The sequence below is a fragment of the Myodes glareolus genome, chromosome 11 (assembly GCF_982192425.1).
Source record: "Myodes glareolus chromosome 11, mMyoGla1.1, whole genome shotgun sequence".
Taxonomy (NCBI): domain Eukaryota; kingdom Metazoa; phylum Chordata; class Mammalia; order Rodentia; family Cricetidae; genus Myodes; species Myodes glareolus.
This window is the reverse complement of record NC_142036.1, coordinates 39974610-39991522: the sequence shown is the minus strand read 5'-3', so window position 1 is coordinate 39991522 and position 16913 is coordinate 39974610. Positions and strand designations below refer to the sequence as shown.

Genomic DNA, 16913 nt, shown 5'->3' with positions numbered 1-16913 from the left:
TTTGACAAGTTTTTACTATCACAAAACTTTATTGAAATGTTGTAATTCACCTATCATAATCTGTCTTTCATATGCACAGTCTCAACATAAAAAAGTTATTAAACCTATGAAAGGCCTAGACCTTATCCCAGTCACCACAATGCTTAATTCAGTGTCTTAAGGAGTTCATGGGAACACGCATGCTCCGCCTTCCCTTGTTCTTCATTATTAAGAAGGTTAGAAGCTAATGAGCCATGCAAGATCCTGAAACGTGTTCCAGAGGCTTCCAGATTCAGAGCTTGTGAAGACTGCTGTCTTTTCAACCCTAGCTTTTTAGTTTTTCTTTTAACCCTGTTACTAATGATACTGCTTTATTTTTATTTCTGTTAGGTGTTACGAGAAAACTGCCAGGGAACATAGCAGGAATCTACAGATTGAATGCCACAGAGATTTTTGCATAGTTCACATCAGGTTTCCATGTTCAGTGCCCTATAAATCTGATTCTTAGAACACTATCGCACTATAGACTGTCATAAAAGGCATCCCTGTATCCCACCAGGCTGCTCTGTAAAGCTGCTGCTGTGACTTGCGGGGACACGGCACATGTGAGGAGTGCCTCCTGTGTGCCAAGTGAAGGTGGTGGTTCCACTGATGAGGAAACCGCCCCCAGCCATAGTGCCTCCTCAGTCCCTCAGCTGTGCCAGGCCAGAGGCCTCAGGAGCCCCTCCCCCACACGTGTCACTAATCAAATGAAGTTTTCAGCTTCACTGCCGCTGCTCTGCTCCACCCTGAGATGAACGGTCAGCACCATCTGGACCTCAGCTTGGGTGTTCACACACCAGAGGCTAATGGACAGTGGTTTTCAACCTGTGGGTTGCATATTACTCCTTTGGGGGTCATATATTAGGTATTTACATTACGATTCATAGCAGCAGCAAAATTACAGTTATGAAGTAGCAATGCAGTAATTTTATGATCGGGGGTCACTAGAACATGGCTGTATTAAAGGGTCCCAGCCTTACGAAGGTTGAGGACTGCGTGTCTAGAGGGTTAAGATGGTGTTTGCTACAGGACCTGCCTTTATCCATCTGAGATGGACGCAGGCACAGGAAAATGTCTTAATGAATACGTGAGCGAGGTCCATATAAGATCTGCACAGTAGGCCAACTGCATATGATTCTGGGCCAAATCAAACAAATTGTTCATTTCAGGACAGAGATAGGTTAGGTAAACAGAATTTCCAGTTATAAGAGAATTTAGTACTTTTTACTATTTCTCTTTAATGATCAGAAGGTATAAGATTCCAACATGTTATTAGGAAATCAGGAGCCCTAATATACAATTCTGTACAGCTGCTAGCAAATAAAATATTGAGTAGATCTTTGAAAATAGAACTATGAATTCCCTTTTGTTAACCAGTTGAGCTTTAAACCTGAGGTCATTGCTTTGTTTTTAATTGATTTTCTACAGACTGAACATCAGTAACTTGAAAATCCAAAAGCTTCATAATCCAAAGCTTTTTGAGAACTGACATGATTCCCCAAGTGGAAAATTCCTTGCAATAAAACTGTTTTCATGCACAAAACTGCTAAAAATTTTATATAGATGACCTTTAGGTTCCACATATAAGGCATATATAATGTTTCAGCAAATTTCACATTTGGACTTGGGTCTCTCTCTCAAGATGACTCATTATGTAAATGGATGTAGTCTAGAATCTGAAACATTTGAGTAAGGTATACTCAACCTGTGTGTATATGTGCACATTCATGCTTGTATGCATGTCTGCTTATGTGTGTATATATAAGTACTTATGCATATATACTCATGTATGCTACTTTTAAAATAATTAACAAGAATTTGCTTTTGGGTGTTTTTTTTTTCCTAGAAAATGATTTTGTAGAAAAGCAAGTTTAAGTTTGGGAAGATGGCTCAGTGCTGAGCAAGTATTGAGAGTTTAGATCCCCATCTCCCATATAAAAACTAAGTGTGGTGATGCATGTCTGTAATCTGAGTGCTGAGAGGCTGAGACAGGAGGATCAAGGAGCTTGCTGACTAGCCAGTCCCTTCAACTGCTCAGTACCAGCTGGGTTCAGTGAGAGGTTTTTGGTTTGGGTTTGGGTTTTGGTTTTGGATTTTGATTTTGGTTTTTCGAGACAGGATTTCTTTGGTTAGCTGTAGCTGTCCTGGAACTCACTCTGCAGACCAGGCTGGCCCCAAACTCAGAGATCCAGCTGCCTGTGGCTCCCAAGTGCTGGAATGAAAGGTGTGTGTCACCATGTCAGGTTAGAAATCATATCTCAATAAATAAAGGCAGACGCCAGAAGTGGTGGCACATACTTTCCATCCCAGCACTTGGAGGCGGAGGCAGGGGGATCTCTGTGAGTTCCAGACAAGGAATATGTAATTTCTACTAACAAAGTAAAGGCAGGGAGTACTAAAGGAAGATTCTCAATGTCAACCTCCACATGGCACGGGCATGTGTGTGTGTGTGTGTGTGTGTGTGTGTGCGCGCGCACATTGCATATGTGTGCATGTGTGTGTGTTGTATGTGTGTGTGTATATATGCATGTGCATGTGCACGCACACACATGCACACACACATAAAAAAAAGACATTTGTTTTTCTCTTTGGCTGGTGAAAGTTACAGTTGAGCCTTGTTTATGTTTGCTTTAGAAATGAGATTTGACTTAAAGGATGTACTTTATACACTTGTTCTCTGAAAGGAGTCAGATAACACAAGGATTGAAGGCACTGAATGTGGTGGCCCACTCTACACCCTGGGTAATGAGTCCCAGCTTACTACACAGTAGCTTCATGCTCATGGAGAACAATTTCACGTTTGTGGGCCTTGACTCCTTCTGTAGCAGAGGTGGTGGTGCAGCCCACCGCAGACGACAGGTGGAGGTTAGCAGAGTTTAACATGTAAAGCGTATAGAGCAGTCCTGACCCATGGTAAAGACTTCCCTAAGGATTAGTTGCTCTTAAACTGGGTAATCCAGCTCTTGGAAGTCTGAGACAGGAGGATGTCTGAGTTTGAAGCTAGCCTGGCCTAAGAGTGAGACCTTGTTTTAAAAAAGCAAAAATTCAGCTGTTCTTAATGTAGTTTTTCATTGTGGTAAAAAGCATATAACATAAGTATACCTTCTTCTTGTGATCCAGTGCAGCGTTGTTAACTGTGCAAGTTCCCTGGACAGCAGGTCTCTAAAGTGTTGCAGGACAGAAACTGAAGCCACACTGAGCAATGCTTACTCCGCTTCCTCCCAGCATCCACCTTGTCCCTCCCTGTTACAGGGATTTGCCTGCTTCAGAGTTTTTCATATGCATAGACTGCTATAGGATTTGCCTTTCTCTGACTGCTTTATTTTACTTAGCATCACAGTCTCACGTTTCATCCGTACCATAGCATGTGGAGTAAATGTTCCCACCACGCGTGGTGTGTGCTTTCCAAAGGGGAATGTCCTACCTGGACAGGAATACGCTATGGTCTGTAAGTCACATTGCTTTTTCCGCTCAGGCATCAGTACGTACGTAAGTTGCCTCCATAGTTTGGCTGTCTCAGTAAGGCTTTGATGGACATGGCACTGCATCTGCCATTTTTTATACCTTAAATGCACACAGTATTATAATTTCAGCCCTAAAGTTTTAATTCAATTCCCTGTGCTTCTCCCAGAGGCAGAGAAGATGCTATTAAATGTATCTTGGGAGCAGGTCCAGGCTCGCTAATTAGCTACCTGTTTGGACAACTGAAAAGGGGTATGTTATTAATTTAGTCACAGTTATTGGAGAGAGAGGCACAAGAATGAATTAAAAATAGAGATTAATACCAGGATAAAATGAATATTTTTTTAGAATTGTATGGATTTATTGCTAACACATTTGTCCAAAGACAGAAATGTCTTATAAACTGAAGGAGGAAAACAGCATCAGTATCAAGTTTTGATGGAGCTTTTGTGGGGTACAAACCATTTCTGTGTAATGATCAAAGGAAAGCCAAGGAAATTACTCCTCCTTTTGACATTTTGGAACAAAAGACTCTGAAAGGCTGTGGAGATGGCTCATTCAGTCTGGTGCTTGTCAAGCAAACCTGAGGACCTGAGTCACACACATCCCTTGAGAAAAGGCCAGACATGGTACTGCTTGTCTGTAATCTCAGCCTGTGCGGGGTGGGTGTGTTCAAAATGGAGAGTGAAAAATGTAGGGCCGGGCAGTGGTGGCGCACACCTTTAAGCCCAGCAATCAGGAGGCAGAGGCAAGAGGATCTCTGTGAGTTCAAGGCCAGTCTGGTTTACAGAGCAAGTTCCAGGACAGCCAGGCCTTGAGAAACCCTGTCTCAAAAAAAAAAAAAAATACTGTTTTTTTCATTCCACTCAACCATGTGTTACAATTTTATTTATGTGACTAGGATTATACATCTATCCCATGTCAACTTTTGTAGCATTTTACTATTAGTTTTAAGTCAGTTTGATAACCATATAGAAAATATGTAATCATAAAAGTAATGATAGGCCTACCTTTGCAGATATGAAAAAATAAGATATTTGAATGAAAAACAGACCTCAGAACATCAGGTGTCATGTGTTCCTGTTTCTGAAAGCACATAGAAATGTATTTGTACACACAGAGAATGTCTTCATTATTGAGACATTAGCCGGTGTATCCCAGAGGAGAATTGGAACTGACTTTTAATACTTGTTTCCCTTTTCTAATGACTGTGTGTTAAGTGAACTCAAGTTTTCCGAGATGAACCCCCATCTGCCAAGCTTTTGTGCATGTGTGATTGTGTGCACACGGTGCTGGGCACCGGGGGAATGAAGAAAGAAGTATAGCAAAGCGAACCCCACAGTCATGTGAGTCTGGAGTGACCACCAGAACACCACCCTCCTGTGTCTGAGTGACTGGTTCAGCTGTTAGATGGGGAGTGGGCGCTGATGAAGGAAGGCAGGTCACGCCATGCCTAGGGCGAGTTACGAGTCACCATGCACAGTGGCCCCAACCAGCTGCTCCTAACTCTAGGATGTTAACAGCTTCTCCATTGGTTAGCTGTCTGGGGCTTACAAGTACATTCGGGTACTTGGGGTTTTTTGTTTTGGTTTTTTGGGTTGTTTTTTGTTTTGTTTTGTTTTGTTTGTTTGTTTGTTTATCGAGACAGGGTTTCTCTGTAGCTTTGGAGCCTGTCCCGGAACTCGCCCTGTAGACCAGGCTGGCCTAGAAGTCACAGAGATCCATCCGCCTGCCTCTGCCTCCCGAGTGCTGGATTAAAGACGTGCGCCACCACTGCCCAACCAGGTATCTGATTTTAATTATCTTCATTGTGCCTCAGATGTTAACGAATACAGTTAATTTAGGGACTGTCTATTAAAGCAAACTTGTCCCAGCTGGTTGATAATAGGAATTTCAAAGTTGTTCTGTTCAGGTAAGCACCTGTAGTTGCCTCTTATATGGTAAGTCATTAGAAGTACTAAGATTTCCTTCCTTGCTCATTGGTTTTAGAAACGGAAGGTAGTGCTAGAGGACCTTGGAAGATAAAATGTCCTGTCTTTAGCATTTGTGGGTTGGTCTCTCTCCGTACATGAACAGTAGCACCTCTGAGGTTCTGCTCCATCTCTGCCCTAGCCATGGCCCTGCCCAGAGCACAGCAGCACCAAGAGCTGCACTTTCTCTCCCTCAGCCCTGAGTCTTGTCCCAGCTGACAAACGCTGTGAGGGCAAGACAGCCAAGAACTGCCCGCAGTGTGAAAAAGGGCCTTTCGGAGCTTGCTTTCGCCAAAATAGAAACCCCTTCTTCAGCTCGCCCTGGCTCCGAGGCTGTTAGAGCAGCATAGCTCTCAAAACTCGTCTTGTGTTCTTTTCACTCAACCCATTGATAGACTAGTGTTGATTAGTGGTTTGTGTGTGCAAGAAAGGGTACCATCCCTGTCTGAGTTGCCAGAGAGGAACCCTTTGGAAGCAGCTTTGTATGGGCTAATGGGCATTATGCTACCTAGTTAGATCAAAATCTGAGGAGAAAAAATCCTATTTAAAAATGTTTGCTCCTCTGGAACTGGTGTTTAAGGGCCACACAGAGGTGCTGCCCTGCTCAAATAGAGGCCAGTTGCTGCTTCCCCTCCCAGGATGCTCAAAGAGTAAACCGAGAGTCGCTGTGTTGCAGAGAGCTCTGCTCTAGTGTGGGTCAGCCTAAGAGAAGGCCAAAGGCGGTGTTTTTCTGGAAGGAAAAAAAAAATAAAGGCCTCCCAGAATTTAATCTCTGGACAGCATTATCTTTCTAGTAAGAGGCCAGATCTTGCTTCCCCGTGACCTACTGTGACCTTCCCCATCATAGCCTGTGTGCTTCCATCAGAACCCCCCCTTCCCACCCACAAGCACCCTGTGTTGTGGGAGAAGGAGGGCCTTTCCAGTCTTTCGCCTGGGGCCATGCCAACCCTCGAGCTGTGGTTTTCTGAGTCTCCTTGCTGTAATGTGGCTGTTTTCCACACCCAGCAAAGCAGGAAGAAGCATGGATATGTAGAATCACTTCTTCCTCCATTCCCTCGCTCTGACACACTCAGCATGACAGATAGCCGCCTGTGTTGTTGATAGTTTATATCTTGGGCATCCTTTGTCGTGAGAAGAAGCTTCATCTGATTCTTCTTTCCTCTTAGGCGTGGTTATCAGAAGAACTACTTCCAGTAATCTGTGACTGACAGAGTTGCAGGATTGAGGCCAAAATATAGAGCAGGGGAAGGAAGCCTAGGGAGGCTGATTTCTGCCACTGATCTCAACACATTCGCTCACAGGTCTTCCTTTAATAGAGCCCAGTTTTTCCCTGGGCTGTTCCTTACAGATGTGATTGCTTTAACCCCATTCCAATTAGCCTCAGCTTTGGTAAGGTGTCCAGAGACTTGTCTCTATTGCTGAGTCTTTAACAGGTAATGTTCAACTGGTGTATCATCATACACAGTGGTGATCACTTCATTTTCCATTGAGTGTCCCAAGAGCGTGGCTACTCTTTTCTTACTACCCTTGGAATACAGTCCATGCCTGTTGTGTTGAGGCTTAAGCAAGCTTGAATCCGTTAAGTCGGGATTACAATTGACTGCATGTAACAGCTAACCTCTCCCTAAATGAGTTAGGTGTGTTAGAGTTTTCCCATATAATTAAAATTCTGTGGAATAGGCTCTTCCAGACTCCATGGTGCCATCAGAAACCCATGCTCTTCTCCATCTTCAACACGCTTTATTGATTGTGTTCATCTTACCTCCATCTGCCTCTGGCAGGCAATCCATGCAAGAGGGAAGCAGAGCAGGGCCAGCTATGACTATCAGCCATCTGTCTGTTCTGCAAGAACGGTCCTAGACCCACACCCAGGCACTTCTGCTTAGAGCCCATTGGCCGGAATTGTGGGTGTGGTTATCTTAGGGATAAGAGAAACAGCAAGTATAATTTATTTTTAAGTTGCTAAAGTAAGCACACGCATTCAGACAGACCCTGAATGGTGTCGCTAGAAAGAGAGGAGCGGTCATCTCCGGGCCAGTTGAGCCTCCTAGGCCAGATTTCCTCCACCTCCTTCATTTTGTTCCTTGAAGGACTTTGCACAAAATTTGCATTTGGAAAGTAAACTTCCTTTCTTTGGGATCTGCGGAGGACTTGTTTAGACTTTGTGAACTGTATGTAAATACTTCACACTCTAGGAACTAAAATCTAGAGGAAAAAAAACCTTACCCTATATGTAAATACACATGCCTGTCTACTGACTTCCTATTGTTGTTACAAAATATCCAATTGTTACTTTAAAAAAAGAAAGAATAGCTGTGTGTGTGTGTGTGTCTGTGTGTGTGTCTGTGTGTGTGTGTGTGTGTGTCTGTGTGTGTGTCTGTGTGTGTGTGTGTGTGTGTGTCTGTGTGTGTGTCTGTGTGTGTGTCTGTGTGTGTGTCTGTGTGTGTGTCTGTGTGTGTGTCTGTGTGTGTGTCTGTGTGTGTGTCTGTGTGTGTGTCTGTGTGTGTGTCTGTGTGTGTGTCTGTGTGTGTGTGTCTGTGTGTGTGTCTGTGTGTGTGTCTGTGTGTGCTCTTCATGGTGTAAATATTTATTAAGCATCAGACACTCTAAGTTACTGTGGGTACAATAGAAGTTAATTGTGAGGATTTGAGAGATGGTTCAGCGAATAAAGTATTTACTGAACAAACATGGGGACCTGGGTTCCCATCCCTGGTCCCTACCTAAAGGCCAGCTTGCGCCCAAACTTAACTTCCAGCCTCCACCTGTGCATTCATATGTGCAAGGTTGTGTGTGTGCACACACGTGTGCTTTCTCTCTCTCACTCATTCACACACACACACACACCTTCTGAAAAACTTTTTTGTTTGTTTTTTTGAGACGGGGGTCTCATTGTGTAGCCTACAACTCACTCTGTTACTGGGCTGGCCTCAAATTCAGAGATCCGCTTATCTCTGCTGCCCAAGTGCTGGGATTAAAGACATGTACCACCTCCAATTCCCAGCTGATAAACTTTTATAAAAACAATTTTAAAAAAAAAAGAAGAAAATGGATCAAACAAAGGCAGCCATTGCCATTGTGCACTGTCTAGAGAAGAAGAAAACTTCTTCTTTGTTTGTAAATGGCCACCGTACACGTAGGATGGCCTAACTGATAAGAGCCTCACGAATACATCTTTATAACTGCTCAGAGGAGGAAAGGATTATTTCTGCCAGAAAGAATTGAGTAAATATGGTCTGAGAACCTAAACATATGTTTTCATTTTAAGAGTTTGCGTTCCCAGCTAGTGAGCATCATCATAAGATCAAAAAAAAAAAAACCTATTGGAAAAATGCATAACCAACCACCATTCGCAGAGGATTACAGATAGGTGGGCTTGCATGCTCTTCGGTTCCTCTTTAAACTGAGGATGAGGTTTGGGAAGGAATGAGTGTGTGCTGTGTCCATTGGGGTGTGTGTGTGTGTGTGTGTGTGTGTGTGTGACGCTTTGGCTAATTTCCAGGCACCTTTGTTGAATGCCTGGGCGAGCGTGATCTGTGTGGTCTTCATTTGCCCTCCAACAATCCAGGAAGACAGCTACAACTGCCTACAAGACATGGCAAGCTCAGAGATTTTCCTCCACACAAGAGCCCTCAAACCCCTCTCATATCTCCCTAGCCAGACTTTGGGACTCAGTTCCCAAAAATAGGCATCCCAAAGTCATAGTATAGAGAAGAGTTGCTAGACATTTTCCCACAGCCTCTTGAGTCATCTTTTTCAAAAAACATAATTTTTTATTTGGGGGGAATTTCTTATCCCCCAAATCCACTCACCCCAATCCACTCATTTCCCAATCCCTCCATATCTGCCCTTCATCCTTATAAGCCCCCCCCAGGAAAACTTAAAAATAAATCATAAAAAATAGAAAAAGCTACAAACAAGAATTTCAATTAAGGGACTAAAGAGATAGCTCAGCAGTTAAGAGCACTAACTGCTCTTCCAGAGGACTTGGGTTCAATCCCCAACACACACATGGCAGTTCACACCTGCCTGTAACTGCTGTTCGAGGGGATCCGACTCCTTCACGCAGACATACATGCAGTCAAACACCAATACTCATAAAATAAAAATAAGTATTTTTTTTACAAAAAAAGGAAATTAAAAAAACAAATGTAAAATGAAAAAAAAAAGCAGACAACAGCAAAAAAAAAAATCCTCTTCTCCCTCTTTCCTGCCTCTTCATTCATCTTGGTGACCCTGGGAGCTGCAGTGTCTCATGAAGTCTACTCTTCTGTCCAAACAGCCTCCCTTGTAAACGTTCATCGTGTAATGTGTTGTCGGTCAGGTTCAAGGCCTCTGGCTTCTGCTCCGCCATGGATACTAGACCCTCACCGAAACTCCTCTCCTCCCAGAGATCCTGCCGCTCTGGTTCCATAGGACCAGTCCCTTACTTGCTCCAGCAGGTCACAATTAGGGTAGATGTTGGGGATGCCAACTTAAAGCCCTGGATGTGTACCTAAGTGGTAGCCAAGTCTGTGTAGGCTGCTGGGACCACCCCTGACAGGTGAGGAGTGATACCTGCTCTCCTGTGCCTTGGTCATCCAGGTCCATTATCCCAGGACCGGTGAGGGGCGGAGTTGAGGAGGGGGGTCTCCCCTGGCCAGTGAAGGGGCAGACCAGCTCTGCACGGTCCTGGTGCTTCAATACTTGATTTGCATGGGCCCCTGTGTTAACATGGGCAATGGATATCAACCCAGGCCCCAGCTGCTACAGGAGACCACAGGACCCAGACATGACCAGCAGCAGCTTGGGCTGGGATTTCACCAGGGGCCTGGGTAGGAGGACAGGCCTCTCAAATCAGCATCAGCCCAGCCTCAGCATGGTCCCTGGACTCCATCTGGCCCAGGTGGCAGCCCAGACTCCGAACACTTGCATGCCTCATTAGTGTTTGCCTTACAATCGTGAGAACCCAAGTTTGGATTCCCAGAACCCACATAAATGCCAGGCGAGAATGGTGACCAGTTTGTAATTCAACCTCAGAAGACAGACAAGGAAATCATGGAGCGGGCTGGCTAATACTAGCATGTCGCTGAGCTCTGGGTTTAAGAGACCCTGCCTCTGTGAATAAAATGGAAGAGCTATCATGGATGAGTCCCAGCATGAAGGTCAGGTCTCCACATGCTCACAAACACACACACACACACACACACACATGTACCATGCACCTATAAACATGAATACGCACGTACATGCCTACCACACACATATATAAAAGTGGAAAAAGTATTGCTAAGCATTCATTTGGAAGAAATGCACCTTCATATTCTGCAGATTGTGTGGCTCTCGCCATGTTTAAGTGGTGTTCTGGGTCTTTATGGGCCCACCTTGTGCAGAAGGCACCGAGTGCCAGTCATGTTTTCATTGGGTGATGTGTTCATATAGTAAACTTACTTCAAGCGTTGTCAAGTGTTACATCTTATGTTAAAGTTTAGTTCAGTGAGGTATTACTGCCCTAGGATTCTGAAACTAGCACTCAAGGTCATGCATGACTTGGCTCCTAGTGTCTGTTCCTGCCTCATTTCCCCAGCTGTTAGCACAGGGTGCCCTGGTCACACAGGCTTCTTTGCTTTCCTCTAGTCCTGAAGTAATGCAGTATCCCAGCCATGTTTCCAGGCCATTTTCCTCTGACGCAGAAGGACATTCATTAAACACTTCTTAAATTGAGCAGCAAAGGGAACTAAGCTGAGAGACCAAATGCTTTTCTCATGCATGTAAATTGACGAACCCTCGGTGCCCAGGTGCCTTAATTTCCTCAGTCAGAGTGTTTTCAGAAGGCCCTGGCAGCTCTTCTTTGAGAGACCTCTCTTCTCTGAATCAGATCTGTCCTGCCAAGCTGAGAGGAGTTTCTCCTAACACTTAATTACCAGCGTGTCCCTTCCTCTTTACCCCTGTTCAGGATTACAGATCAGTTGCATCCAACCAGGGGTGGTGAAGGAGCCCTCCATCGATCACTTTCTCCTTTTCCTTACAGGCGATCTTTGGCAGCCAGACACTACCTAACGCCAGTCTATGGACGATGAATAATGGTGCAGGCTGCAGAATTTCAAGTGCCACAGCTGGTGGCCAGAAGCCAAACACCCTGCCACAAAAAGTGGTGCCACCTCCAAGTTCCTCCACCTTGGTCTCCAAGCCCCCATCCAATCACAAACAAGTGCTCAAAAAGGCCACATCCCAGAGGGCTTCCAAGTAAGTTTTCCGTATGGCATGTGCAATTCCCGGTGTCGCGACAATCCTCAGCCAGCAGTGCTCGCTCGTTAGAGAGCCTTCAAGACCGTTTGAGTTGAAATCCCAACACCTGATGAAGTACAGTGTCAAACTTGGGACTCTGCCATGGTTCCAAATTGGAATCTTCTGAGGAGGAGTCAAACTATGTAGTATCTGGGCTCTGTCCTATAGGGGGGCAGCCACTGTACCTTTAGGTCCCCTGGTAATTGTGCTAAGGTACCTACAAGGTTCAAGGTTATTGCTACTCAGTTCTGCCAGTCTCTAACAGGAGCTGCAGACTGTGCACCAGATAATGGTCCTGAGCTGTTGGCTCGGAGAAAGGAGGCTACAGAAGTCTCCCTCGGGGTGTCTCCTCTGCTCACACTACAGAATCAGATCCTTTCCATTTCTTGTCACACTCAGCCCTCCTCTTATTTACGCATTCGTGTCTAGGCAGTTAACTTTATCAGTGCTAATCAAAGAGCTGTGTAGCAATGGTATTTCTGATGCCTTTCGTAGGCCACCTATTTTATACCAAACAGGAGACCTAGGGGTATTTATGCATTGCTCTTTCTCATTAAGATTTCTCATGTGGCTGCCTTTCACACGGTCAATTTTAGCTGTCATCCTTTGGATGGTGAATCACATTGTGGATTTGAGTCAAAACAATCCCCTATGGTTCTCAATATGATCACATTGCTCTCATTATCCATTTACCCAACAAATACTTCCTCGGTACCTGCTGAGCACTAAAGAGTGGGAGAGCTGGCACAGCAGTGACCTCCCGCTCTCTGGAGCACGAGTGAAGGGCAGTGGAATGGTACAGAAGGTCAGATCAGACCCTAAAGAGTGCAGTCCCTGGTGCAGTCTACCACATTCCCACCCATTACACGTTTTACTGGTCACTTGGTTTCCTCCTTTGCAATAATGAGGCAGTAATCACCTACTTCATCGGTAACTAGATAAACAGGAACTAAGTGCGCTGTAATTATCCTCTGATGGATGTTTAAGACACTCTGCAGCATTAAGAAGCTCACAGCTAACCATCTGAAAGCAAGTGTTGAATCTGCTGATATGTTCTTGTGGACTATCCGGCATAGGCCTGGGGGGCTGGGTGGTGCTAGTGAAGAGCTGGACTTGGGTGGCAGGGACGGAAATTTGAAGGCCCAGCTTGCTGCCTTGAACTTGCTGCTGGCAGGGGAGCCCTGCAGACTCCAGGGATGGAATTGCAGCTCTTTGGACAAATTCTGCTTTGCTGAATTTTTGTGGTTTCTTCTTTGTGACAGGCAGGAGTGTGGGAAAACCGGAAACAGCTCAGCATCAAAAATGCACAGAAGGGGGGAAGCAAAGATTTCTTCAGAATTTAAGAAATATAATCCAAGTATCAGAAGGCATGCTGTGAGGCATTGTTCCAGCAAATAGTTTCCAATTCGCCCTTAAAACTAGTGTAAATCTGGGGAGCTAAGTCAGCACTGGAGGAGCCCTCCGTTCTCTCTCGTGTAGAATGCCCGATGTTAAGGATATTTTCTGTCATCACTGTGGGAGTAGCGGGGGGAGAGGAGAGCGGGATGGACCCACATATACTATGACACATGTGGAGGTCAGGGACAACGTTGGGGAGCTGCTGCTGTCCTGCCACCGTGGCTTCAGGGACTGAACTCAGGTCATCAGGCTTGCACAGGGTTTTCATGAGCTAAGTCCTCGTCTCACTTAAATGAATAGTGTAGGGGTTTTTGGTTGTTGTTGTTGGTTTTTTTTTTCTAAACTGACTCAATGAGTTACATTAATTTTAGTCTTAAAAGTTATAGGGATGGCACAGTCAGTCCTGAGGTGGCCTTGCTCATTGTTACCTCGTTCCGGTATGCAGGCTGAGGTCATTCAGCATTTGAAGAGTGCACCAGACTCTAAAGCTGCTGCCAGTGCAGTATTGTGAGCTAAACTTTATATTTTCTTTGGATCAGTGAAGTAGTTTTTGTTTTTTGTTTGTTTTTTGACACAAGCAGTGTGGTCATTTTAATCCACAGAAATTTTCATGACTCCTGGAATCAGAATCATGAACATCATTTGGTCCATTCTTGCTCTTCTAGAGCAATTATTGGTCCTGGCCATCCTAACAGCTTTCTCACCTCTCTGTGATTCAGTTCCCTTCTTTAAAATAGGAATAATGGGACTGGAGAGACAGCTCAGCGGTTAAGAGCACTGGCTGCTCTTTCAGAGGACCTGGGTCCAATTCCCAGCACCCACATGGCAGCTCACAACTACCTGTAACTCCACTTCCAGGGGATCTGACACCCTTACACGGACATACATGCAGGCAAAACACTAATGTATATTAAATAAATCAGCTAAAATAAATGTTTAAATTAAAAAAATAATAGGAATACTGGCAGTAGTACCTGGCTAAAGGGATCCTGAGGAGAAGTGAGCTCTGAGATGTTGAGCCCAGTGCAGTGAGTGCCTCACAGCGCGTGCTGACTGCGGCTTCCACGCTGTTGTGGTTGACAGTGAGACAGCAACCGAGGGGATTTCATGTAACCTTTCTACTGGGTTCCTGTAAGCTGTGTTGCTCCATTCGTTCCCATCTTGTTATAGCCTTCATTTCGGCTCAGCTCAGATTAACCAAGAGCCGTCCTTTCTGACGGGTGGGACTGAGTCACGCTCAAGAATGCCACTGTTGCCCTAAGAGGCATAGCTAATGAGAAGTTGTAATGAGCATTTCCCCATGCCAAGCCCTGTGCTTTTGGGTTGAACTTCAAGCTTCTCTAGCACAGAGGCTGGCATCAGCCAGGCAGAAGCAGTTTCCAAGAGCATCATCAAAGTTTCCACATCCTAGAGGTTGAGTTTGGAGAACAATAGGACATAAAAGATGGAATGTCACTTGGATTTGGGTGCAGAGGGAGTTGAAAATCAAAACATTGGGGTCCTGTTTCGCTATGATAATATTCAAGTCTTTTTCCCATCTTTGAAACATAACCCGCTGCCCCTCTCGAAAAATTCACCAAGATAGCTTATTTTCTGTTGATGCGGTTGGAAGCTTCTTCATGAGTGCCTTTGTGTTTTAGTCTGGCTTCACAGCCGTTTTCTGGTCCTCTCTTGGTCCAGCAGCTCTTGTTATCGTTCATAGATCCCCACCCCACTTAAGAATAGTGTGTCGGTTCTGTGAGGAGAGTGGACGTTTCTTCCCTCTCTGCCTTCCCCCTTGCTTATTTCTAGCTGTTTACCTAGGACCAACCACCTTTCTTAATTGTCCTCTAATGCTCAACACTTTATAATTTAGTGCCCATCTCACCTCCTCCTTTCAATAGTATTTGTGGCATTTCTTCTACAAAATAACTGAATTAAAAGGGATGGCAGCTGTGAACAGCTAAATGCATATGAACTGTTTCTTCCTTGTGATGTTTCTTTTCCAAGTCATGTATTTCCCAAGAAATATGAGAAAAGAAACTCAAGGAAGTTAAAGATTACCAGGTGAACTGACAGGCTCATGATGGGTTTGAATGAACCAGATCAAAGTAGTTTTAACTTGGGAAGCTTCTAAGAAAGTAAGGGGGGGGGGGCTGTTGGCTCAGTGATAGACAATATGCTTAGCAGGTGTGTAGTCCTGGGGTCCTCAAGGACAGGAGGAGGCATAGGGTTGGTCAGGAAAAGATGGGACAGAGGAGAACGAGGAGAAGAAGCAGGAGGAAGAGAGAGACCAGACTACAGTACTTAAGTCACTTTGCATCAAGTGACCTTAGTGAGAATTTTGGTTTTTGTTTTTTGAGGCAGGATTTGTCTGTGTAGCCCTGGCTGTCCTGGAACTGGCTCAGTAGACCAGGCTGGCTTCAAACTCAGTAATCTTCCTGCTTCTGCCTCCAGAGTGCTGGGAATAAAGGTAGGTCTTAGCACGTCCAGCTTTAGTGGGAATTTTTAAAGTTTTCCTGTGCCAGCACCTAAGACAGTAGTGTTTGTTAAAGACTTTAGGATTAGGAGGAGGAAGGTATCAAGAGCTAAGCAGTCAGGTTCAACTGAGTAGCTACTACATATGATGATATATTTGTGGAGGTCAACAGTGTGAACCCTGCTCAGGAATAAATGGCAGAAGGACATAAAAATAAACATCCATTAAGACACATGTATGTATGTTACAGCTTTTTCTTATGTGAGCCGTTGTAATGAGAAGATTCTAGGAAAAGTACTCAGGAGTTGTGATGGTCCAACCTCCTTGTTGTGCTGTAGATGAACCATTATCTGTCCATCTTTCAATCTTTCATTGTATGATTTGAAGAAACATGGTTGAGTCTGATGTCTATCCATCCTATATAGGGAGTACTCAATATATTTCTAAAAGTGGTTATTGTAATTCGTAGTTGTAAAGCTTTCATGCTAGAAAGTTCAGGAATAGAGTGTAGGATGGGCTACAAGTGTAGGCGGGTACACAGGTGACCAAGCCAGAACTGGAACTCTGAGCACCAAATGCTAACCACAGACTTCCCAGCAGACCACTGACTTCAGAAGTCCCAACCAGTCCTTTTAAATTGCATGTGTACAGCAAGTGCAGATTAATCATCCCAAAATACTGCTTTTGAGATTCCAAAGTAAGCACTTAGGAACTCAGCCCCTTCCTTTCCATGCCAGTTTTACCACTTAAATGGCTGGTGAAGCACTCTAACAGAGGAAAGAGCAATGGCACTCTGATGCAGAGTGGTGGGGAATTCTGCTAGGTACTACCCAGGAAGGACTGGGCCGAAGAACAACACTGAAGGCTTTTATATGGTTTCCTGTGGGAGTGCAGTCTGGGAAGTGAGTGGGAGGTGGAATATGTCCACACGGCCCCCTCTCACTCTGGGACAGAGTCTGGACCTAGATGAAATAAGCGGTCAGGAGGTTAGATTCTCTTGTCTTTTCTCTATCGCTTAAGGGGTCTTCAGGTTTGCTTTTGGTGCGGGCATTGGAGAGACAGGGCCTGGCACCCTCAGAGAAGTCACTTCAGTTGTGTGTAGGTAGTAGGTAGGTGAGCAGTAAGTGGTGTAAGAGTCAGAGAACAGCAGCTCTTCTGTCAGAGGGTCATATGTGGGTCATTGAATTAAAAGCCTTGCCTTTCGACTCAGCCTGCTGAGGGTGAACTAGTAACATGATTGATGGATTTCCCTCCCTCGCGTTGCATCTCTTAAGACATTCTTCTTTAAAGATGAGCAAATATTGGAAGCTCCCTGGATCCGAGAGTGGATTAAAAGGATT

At 44.8% G+C, this 16913-nt stretch overlaps 1 protein-coding gene across 13 annotated transcripts in view; it reads left to right on the top strand.

The window, feature by feature from the left end:
* The window catches only part of Ttll5 (tubulin tyrosine ligase like 5), a 248565-nt gene that overhangs the window by 176600 nt on the left and 55052 nt on the right, over positions 1 to 16913 (top strand). For all 13 annotated transcript variants that reach the window (XM_087911615.1, XM_087911620.1, XM_087911618.1 and 10 more), the window contains one exon: positions 11461 to 11675. In XM_087911615.1, the coding sequence (XP_087767741.1) occupies positions 11461 to 11675 (215 nt within the window). The remainder of the gene's footprint in view (positions 1 to 11460; positions 11676 to 16913) is intronic.